The 9,075-nt window shown below is 39.9% G+C and overlaps 1 protein-coding gene across 1 annotated transcript; it reads left to right on the forward strand.

The window, feature by feature from the left end:
• The first annotated feature begins 434 nt into the window (after positions 1–434).
• Positions 435–8,869, forward strand: LOC103935986. Its single transcript, XM_009345821.3, has 8 exons — positions 435–3,271; positions 4,075–4,207; positions 4,326–4,414; positions 5,672–5,895; positions 6,222–6,308; positions 6,555–6,654; positions 6,796–7,006; positions 7,105–8,869. The coding sequence occupies exons 1-8, from the start codon at positions 1,109–1,111 to the stop codon at positions 7,944–7,946; spliced, it is 3,849 nt and encodes a 1,282-aa protein (XP_009344096.2). The 5' UTR covers positions 435–1,108; the 3' UTR covers positions 7,947–8,869.
• Positions 8,870–9,075: the final 206 nt, after the last annotated feature.

Raw genomic sequence — 9,075 nt, forward strand, 5'->3', positions numbered from 1 at the left:
AAGATTTGAAAATTGCCCAAATTTCTAGCCAAAAATCTTAGTTTTCGGTATGAGCTCCGGGACCACTTAACGGAGGTTTTAACAGAATGACCAAAATAATGGATGGTGGATAATCTCAGGGACCAAAGTGATGTGTTATGCAAATCTTTGAGACCATTTTGGCTATAAAGCCTTTTAAATTTTTATCCAATAGCAGAAGATCCCAATTGCCTATGCATTCTCCCCCACGCGCTCACTCCCCTCTCTGTTTCGCGCGTGGAACGCAGGTTAAAGTTTTACTTGTTTTTCTCTCTCTAAACAAGATATACGACATTGGTCGACGTCGTATTTTAGTTCCTTGGTGAAAAAACGAGGCTGATAAACCTAACAAATACGTGAACTCCATACGAGAATCCAAAACAAACAACATAAAGTAGGAATCAAACTGTAAAAACAGCTTTCGATCCCGTGTCCCGCTCCCACTCCAATCCCGCCACGTCATGTGCCCGACCAACAGACGCTGTAGATTCATCCGACGTGGACGCATCATGCACCGTTCATGAAGTCGCGCCCCACATTCGTGTGAAGATTTGGAGGGAAATCTGGGAAAATTAATGTAAACGCATAAATGCAAAATCTGCAGAAAAAAGGGGAAAAAATAAAAGGAGGAAAAATGGAAATATAAAATAAATACAGGGAAGAAGGGCTGTGATTTTGTAATTTACAAAGTGGCAATTGCATATATTTACAATCCAAACCCAGCCCCTTCTCTCTCTCTCTCTCTCCCCCTCTCTCTCTCTCCGTCTGAACCTTCCCCTCCCTCTCTGATTCGAAGAATTGCGACGGCGATCGGACGTCTTCAATCGGCGGAGTTCCATACTCTCCGGTGAGGTAAGATTTTTGTGAAATCTTCCTTTGCCCTTTCAATTGGACGGTGTCGTTTTTGGGATTTGTGAGATTGAAGTATAAGCATTTATGATATTTTGGTACAGATCTGGTGGGTTTTGATTAGGGGATTTTTGCTGTGAGAGAATTAGGGTTTCTGTGTCGGATTTTGCTTGGTTTGGGATGAATTGAAGGGCGGGGTTTTGAAAAATTAGGGTTTTTTGGTTTCGGGCGGTTGATGTAGATGGACGAAGGTGTGAGATCTGTTGGCCCTTCTGGGGTTTTGGTGAAGAAAAATTCTTCTGGTTGTTTAATTGTGAGGAAGAAACCCGAGGGGTTGAGTGGTGCTGTTGGTTCTTCGAGTGCTCGGAAGGTTTTTGAACCCAAGGACAAGAAGAGGTCGAGGTTGGTCTTGAGCGATTCGGGGTCTAGTGATGAGATACCTCCTCGTAGAAAGGTGGAACCTGAAACTATACGGGTTTCCAATGGTTTAAGAGCTGTAGATAAGGGCATTGCTGAAGATAGTGAATTTAGTCAAAAGCGGGAGAGATTTGATCCGGTTAGGCGTAGCGAGGATGGCATGATTGGTAAAGGTTATTTGGATGAGAGTGGTGGAAAGAGAAGTAAGTTGGAGGTGTACGAATTCGATGAGTATGATGCAGAGATTTCGAGAAGGAAACGGTTTAATGATGGGGTGGGTGAGTTTGGGGGGAGAAGGTTTTCAGGAGCGATTCCTGTGCCACTAAGTGGCATTAAGAGGGAATTTGAAAGTGGTTCAAGAAGACATGTAGTTGACAAGAGGAAGAATTTGTACTTTGACAGGACAACTAGCTTGAACCGAGATCATACTGACAGGGGTAGGTTTGAGATGAATAGGGATGGAGCTCAGCTACCCTTATTGAGAGACAAGTTCACAGGTCAATCAGAGGAATCCATTAGGCTGCAGGGTAAAAATGGTGTTTTGAAGGTCATGGTGAAGAAGAAAAAGAATGCAGGTGGGCCACTGGAGAACTATAATTTTCGCAAATCTGAAGAAAATAGAAAGGCTCTGAGTGACAATATTGCGAAAAGTGCTATTATCCCTCCATTTTACTCTGAACCAAAGCTTATTGAGAAACCAGTTTCAGTGGTTAGGACAGTGAAAAACCATCCGAATGTGCGAAAATCATTGCCTTCTTTGAACAGTAAGGGCTCGGACTGGGATTCAGAGGATAGTGATACATCATTGAAACTAGGACCAAAGAGTGTGGAAGCCTCTAAACCTGTGAAGAGGGTGGTTTGCAAAGATGAAGGTGCTCCTTCATGTGAAAAGACTCCATCCAGAATCAAAGAAGGTAAAGTTAAACGTGGTAGTGGCACGGAAAAGCAAAAACTACGTGAACGAATACGAGAGATGCTTCTGAGTGCAGGCTGGACAATAGATTATAGGCCTAGAAGGAACAGAGACTATCTAGATGCTGTGTACATTAACCCAGCAGGTACAGCTTACTGGTCCATCATTAAGGCTTATGATGCGCTTCAAAAGCAATTGAATGAGGAGGAAAATGAGGCTAAACCTAGTGGGGTTCAACCTATAACTGATGATGTACTCAGCCAATTAACAAGGAAAACTCGAAAGAAGATTGAGAAAGAAATGAAAAGGAAGCAAAGGGCTGATGCTGAGGGTGAAAATGCGAGAGGAGTCCGTATGAAAAGATCCGCAAGTATCAAGCGTGATCCAGAGAGCATGGATAGTGTTAGTTATGAGGAGAAACTAAGCACCTACTTAAAGCAGGGTGGTAAGTCGTTCAAGGGGAAAATGAGTGAAAATGGTTTGGCCAATGTGAACTCAAATCATCCACACGAAAGTATTGAAAAACCGTCTTCAGGATCAAGTTCGCATATGCCACATGAAAGGAAAAGTAGAAAGCTTGGAAGGTGTACTTTGTTGGTACGTGGTTCTAATTATGGGGTCAACTCGGAAAGTGATGGCTTTGTTCCATATACTGGGAAACGGACGTTGCTTTCCTGGCTGATTGACTCAGGAACTGTTCAATTGAGTCAAAAGGTGCAGTATATGAATCGCCGAAGGACTAAAGTAATGCTGGAGGGGTGGATTACAAGAGATGGAATTCACTGCGGTTGCTGTAGTAAAATCCTCACAACTTCAAAATTTGAGATTCATGCAGGAAGCAAGTTGCGCCAGCCATTTCAAAATATATGTTTGGACTCTGGCGTTTCCCTTCTGCAGTGTCAATTAGATGCATGGAATAGACAAAAGGTTACTGAACACATTGGCTTCCACTCCGTAGAAGTCGACGGTGACGATCCAGATGATGATACTTGTGGCATCTGTGGGGATGGCGGGGATTTGATCTGTTGCGATAGCTGTCCATCAACATTTCATCTGAGCTGCTTGAATATACGGGTATGTCGCATTATTTTTCTGCAGAGTGCAGCATATGTTGGCGCTGTATATTTTCAACAGTCCATTTTCTACAATCATCTTCTTTTGTCATATATTTTGGGTCATTGGGTTAATTTTTCCCTTCTACCTATGAAGTCCGGTGAAGTGAGGTTTACTTTTGAAAGAAAAGGTTTAGAGATTGTAGTAACATCTTTTTCTTTTTATTTTTATTTTGATGAAGGCTGTAGTAACATCTTTAATTTTGTATATGCATTGTGGCATTTGTTGTGTCTTTTTGTGGCATGGGAAATCATTCTTCTTAAGTCTTGACACAGGTACCTTTCTTTTTTTTTTTTGGGGGAAGACACGGGTAGCATAATACTTGAATTTTATGGATCAATGGAGAGAGAGGTTGAATGATCTGAGTTAGCTCCAAACACTCCAAACACTTCTGATGCTCTTTATCAGGATTGTAACTCATATATGTTTGGAGAGGGAGACTGCCTTTTTGCAGTCATGCTTAAACTACTTTGCTGTTATGATTGAGCTTTTGTGTTTCAGTTGTAATTTTAGTTGTTCAGAGTACCATGTCATCAATTCAAAGATATTGCATGTAAATTTTGGAAAGGAAAATCTTGTTTAGATGTGTTTTGGCTCTGAAAGTTGTGGATACAAATTTGATCCAGTTTACTCCAAAATGCAAGCTAAGACAGTGTTAGTATTTGTCAATTTTTTTTCCTTTTAAGTTTTGTGAACTTGCAAAATAATTTCATTCTGATTGTACACTCATGATTAGGTATTAATACTTTTTTTTCTCATTGCAGATGCTTCCTCCAGGTGATTGGCACTGCCCAAATTGTACATGCAAATTTTGTGGGTTAGCAAATGAGAATGTTGTTGAAGAGGATGATACAACTGTTGATGCACTGCTCACTTGCTGCCTCTGTGGCAAAAAATGTACTCATCATTTGTTTCCTTGCTTTTGAAATTCTTGGCATCTGCACATATGGTTTTTTTTATTTCTTTCCACTGCTTTCAGATGCACTGCTTGAAATATGATTTTCTGCTTTTGCAGGTCACATATCATGCTGTCAGGAGATGGATGGTAGTCCTGCTGATCCTCCTAGTTTAGACTCTTCATTCTGTGGGCAGAAATGCAGAGAGGTATCACTTCATTTGTGGTTTCAGAAATTTTATTTACTTGATATGTATGCGCATGAGGTCCGACTGTAAGTATCGAAGTTCTTAGATATGAAATTATAAACTAATAATGTCCAGTTGGGGGTAATACCTAAATTTCTAATAATTTCCGGCCATATTTTGTTTCAGTTATCACACGCCTTCCCATATATGTAGGTCTGTCACGTAATAGGTAGTTGACCACAATACATGTGGTTTGTCACCTTGAAAAATATCAAGCATTATTACTCTTTGTTATTGTCATTGCCATTGGCCAAACCATCTCCCATTTATCCCTGGCCAGCATTAATTGCCCTAGAGAGATTCCTTTTCATCTCTATAGCAGCCACAGTTCTATTCTTGAGGATTGAATTGATGTAAAATGTAACCTAAAAATATAACCTCTATGCAAACATCAAGTCACGAGACAAAATGTCGTCCACCAAGGATGACAAAATTGATATATCGGGATTTCAGGGGTTTGAGGGGTTGATCCCTAAAGTTCTGTCCAAATTCCAATGGAACATGTATAATTTTAGTTTGATTTCGGGCTCAAAGATGTGAGGAAGACGGATTTTTTGGTGGAAACGTCAATGATATTTCCATCAGCCAAAGCTGTAGAAGGATCAAATGTAGCTTTTGGTTTGCCCCTAGAAACCCAACTACCACATCCAGTGTGAACAGAAGTAGAGGAAGAATAAGTACTAAAGTAGAAAACAGAGAGGAAGAAAATGAATGTTTCTTGATGTCTGGTTACTGTGTGTTAGATTTAAATGTTCTTGCTTTTCAATAACTGGGGATTTGATTACCGTGAAATTGATGCTTCATCGATCTTAAAGTTTATTCACAACTTTCATATTTTAAAGAAATTTCTCCTTGTTTTTGTTACCGATGTTTCCATCAATGTCAATATTTCTGCAGATATGAATGATCAGTATTTCCATGGATATTGACATTTTCATCCTCGTCAGTCATGAAGGCATTTTTTAAATTAAGCAAAGTGTTAATTTTTTTTTATCAATTACCTAAATGTCAAGTTATGAAGTGTTATAAAACTGTAAATGTTGGTAAATCGTTTGTGAAATAATCATGTTATTATTTTCCTGTTATGACCTTTTTCCTTAACAAAATCTCATATGTTTTAGATTGATGTACAAATGACATTTTTCTTCCCATGCAACCTCTTGTAACTTTTGTTCTCTTTTTAATTCACTGTTTAACTTTAATTTTGTTTTTCTTTAGCTTTTTGAGAATTTGAAGAAGTATCTTGGGGTCAAACATGAACTAGAAGCAGGATTTTCATGGACACTTGTTCATAGAACTGATGAAGATGAAGGGTTCCCGCAGAGGATCGAATGCAATTCTAAGCTTGCTGTTGCTTTGACTGTTATGGATGAATGCTTTTTGCCTATTGTTGACAGGAGGAGCGGCATCAATTTAATTCATAATGTTCTTTATAATTGTGGGTAAGTGCTGATCTCCATTGTTGTTGATTTAGTTGACAGTTGATAAAGTTTGCTTTTCAACTATGTAATTTTCGTAAACCTGGTTATCTTTCCTGGACCTTGACACACCAGGTTGAAGGTGGGGGTCTTTAGTTTTTGAAATACAAGATAAATGTCTCTGTATCTTGTGTTGTGTTACATTTACAAATAGTAAAGTGCTGGCTTTCCAAGATTAATTAAAAATTGCAAACTCGGTACAAGTACGCTGTTTAGATGATTTTTTTTGCGTATACGATAAGCTGTTGGATATTTGGCTAATGAATTGTTTTGGCCCATTTTCTTCTTAGATCAAACTTCAATCGGCTGAACTACAGTGGCTTCTACACTGCTATTTTAGAGAGAGGCGATGAAATAATTTCTGCTGCATCAATCAGGTATATTCTCATATTTGATAGCTTTTTATATCTTAGTTGTAAAATATTCATTTTTTCAGGCTGCGTGTTTGCTTTTTTACTTCTATTGATTATTGGATTGGCCCAGTTCATCTTTTCTTTCAGTTTCTCCAAAGAGTCATGGGCCATGGGTTATATGACCCCAAATTGGTTATGGAATCTATGGTTAGCTTTTCGGTTTATCATGAAAACAAATTCTTATAAAATATCTAATCTGCTTCTGGTTAGGTTTCATGGTACAAAGTTAGCAGAGATGCCATACATAGGAACTCGCCACATATATAGGCGACAAGGGATGTGCCGTCGGCTTTTTTGTGCCATTGAATCGGTAAGCTATGTGAGCCATGCTCTTTCTGTAATTTTACTTTCCCAAAAATAATATTCAAAATGATTCCGGCTCTCGGTTGTGGTCTTACCTGCTGTGTTTTGTAAATGGCTTTTGATTGGTCTTGTTCTCTCTATTTTGAAGGCTCTGTGCTCTCTCAAGGTTGAGAAATTGGTTATCCCTGCAATTGCTGAACTCATGCATACATGGACAGAAGTTTTTGGTTTTATTCCTGTTGAGGAATCATTCAAGCAAGAAATGAGGTCAATGAATATGCTAGTATTCCCTGGTATAGACATGCTACAGAAGTTGCTAGTGGATCAAGGCAATGAGGGGAACGTGACAGCAGACCCAGGTTTTCTTTTCAACTTGTATTTTGCTCTTCCTTAATCACAACATTAGCCTGCTCTCTGACATCAATTTTCCTTTTCCCTGTATTTTCCCTTGCAACAGGCTTAAAGCAATTAGAATGCAAGGGCAAAGATTTAATAAAGCATGGGAGTGGAAGCAAATCAGATAGTGGTTCACCTGCTAGTATTGATCCTCGTGGATCTGATGAAACCAGTTTGCCTCACATAAATGAAACATTTGATGAAGGTACTGCTATGGTTTCTGGTTCTCGATGTCTCGGTGTCTCCTTAAATGATACTCCTGTGATGAGTGGTTCTTTAGATGGTTCTGATGAACTTAAAAATTTAGATTCCACTGAGAGGAGTGTATCTTCTGACTCTCTTTTTGGGGCCGAATTACCTGGATCTACTTTGGACAAGGAATGCCCTATTGATACAACCCATGAGACAGCAACAGGAGATAAGCCAGTGCTGGATTCTCCTGTTGAAGATAAAACTCAGTCTACCTCTCGCGGCCCTGGTGAGGCTCCGGCAGTAGAAGATGAGCCGGCGCTGGATTCTCCTGTCGAAGATAAAATGCAGTCTACCTCTCAGGGTCCTGGTGAGGCTCCAGCAATAGAAGACGAACCAGTGCTGGATGATTCCCATGAAGAGAATGTTGATGCTTCCTGTCTTCAGCCTATTCCTTCTTCTGGAGAAACTTTCGCCGAGAACCCTGCTGAGGAAGTTAATGGAAATCAAGATTCCAGTTTCTGTGGTACTAATGAGAGTTCCTTGCCCAATAATTGTGCTTTGAATATTCAACTCGATTGTGAGGCAAAAAACAAATCGTATGTGGCTTCAGAAGTCGCATCTGATGCAAGGTGGTGTGAAAAGAGCATTCCTCAAGCATCTAGTGATGGTTCCAAGGCTGATTCGGGGAACGCTGAATCTGGTTCTGTTTGATATATCTAAGAATCTTTGCTGAGTCCTGTATGCCTATCCACAAATATCTCTCAATGCGGGAATCTCTCATATGTTCACAATTTTGCAGGGCATTGGAGGTAAAGGCGATGCCCTGACTTGGATTGTGTGAATAAGCAGAATTGATTACAACTACAAGGAATTTGATAGCCCTTTGCCTTGTTTTAGTATGGTTTTAAGGTTCTAGTTCAACTTTTAAGTGGACTTCAAGATTATTTTTTATCCTTGGAAGTTTCAAGATGTGCGTTGTTGCATCTAGGATGGTATCATGTACAATTAAGTCAATTGAAGGTGCTGCTGTCAAACGCCACCTTAAATGTCCTGTAATATACTGATGCTGCTTCATTGTGTGTACATCTGGATCTGCTTGATGTGAGAGGTTTGGGCTTTCTCCGATGTCAGCTCATGATGTGGCGTAGGTGGTTTCAGAAGATTACTCAGCAGATTCTGTCATGTCAGTTTAACCTTTGTTCCTAGTACCGGTGCAGCATTGACAACACACCTCAGCCGCTGTTATGATTGCCAGTTGTTTGGAAGCACCGAGTTTCTGTATTGTCAGCTTCTTAGCTGAGATGAGCTTCTCTTTCAAAATTTGATTGAAGAGGAGAAAGGTGATCTGCTATCGAAAGGAGTTGTTCCCGTGCATTTCCATGAAATGTCTGATGAACTCATCGGATATGTAGAGTTATTGGACGAAAAAATTTCATTGCTCTTAGGATGATACGATCTTTTCTGTGAATATGGTTATTTCTATTTCTTTAAACTGTTCAAGTTTTGTTTATGTAGTTTCCCTTGTATTAGTCAAGGCGGTTTTAATGTTTGTTGTCAAACTGGGTCTACATTGTACCTCAAACTACCTGCTTTGTTAGGCATGTTGTGGAATATTATATGAGCTCTCTTTGTTACTTCTGTCATCTTTTGCAATTTAATTCGGAGTTGCGCTAGCAACGGCCGCCGCGCTCTCAAGGGCGGCTATCAGCTGTTGATGCACTGCGGGACCCCACTTGTGATCAGTTGCTTGATGTGTGGTTCGCTCATCCGGCTGTGTAGATATATATAATTAGAAAGTCTGTTGCAAACCAACAGGCAAGCAGCCGGCTCGTTGTCCATT

Source organism: the organism of the source record quoted next, unplaced genomic scaffold (assembly GCF_019419815.1).
Source record: "Pyrus x bretschneideri cultivar Hongxiangsu unplaced genomic scaffold, Pyrus_bretschneideri_v1 Contig6, whole genome shotgun sequence".
Taxonomy (NCBI): domain Eukaryota; kingdom Viridiplantae; phylum Streptophyta; class Magnoliopsida; order Rosales; family Rosaceae; genus Pyrus; species Pyrus x bretschneideri.

Coding starts and splice junctions, on each gene's coding strand:
- LOC103935986 (XM_009345821.3), top strand. CDS start 1,109: ATGGACGAAGGTGTGAGATCTGTTGGCCCTTCTGGGGTTTTGGTGAAG. Junction 3,272..4,074: donor TGAGCTGCTTGAATATACGG/GTATGTCGCATT, acceptor TTCTCATTGCAG/ATGCTTCCTCCAGGTGATTG. Junction 6,655..6,795: donor TTTTTTGTGCCATTGAATCG/GTAAGCTATGTG, acceptor TCTATTTTGAAG/GCTCTGTGCTCTCTCAAGGT.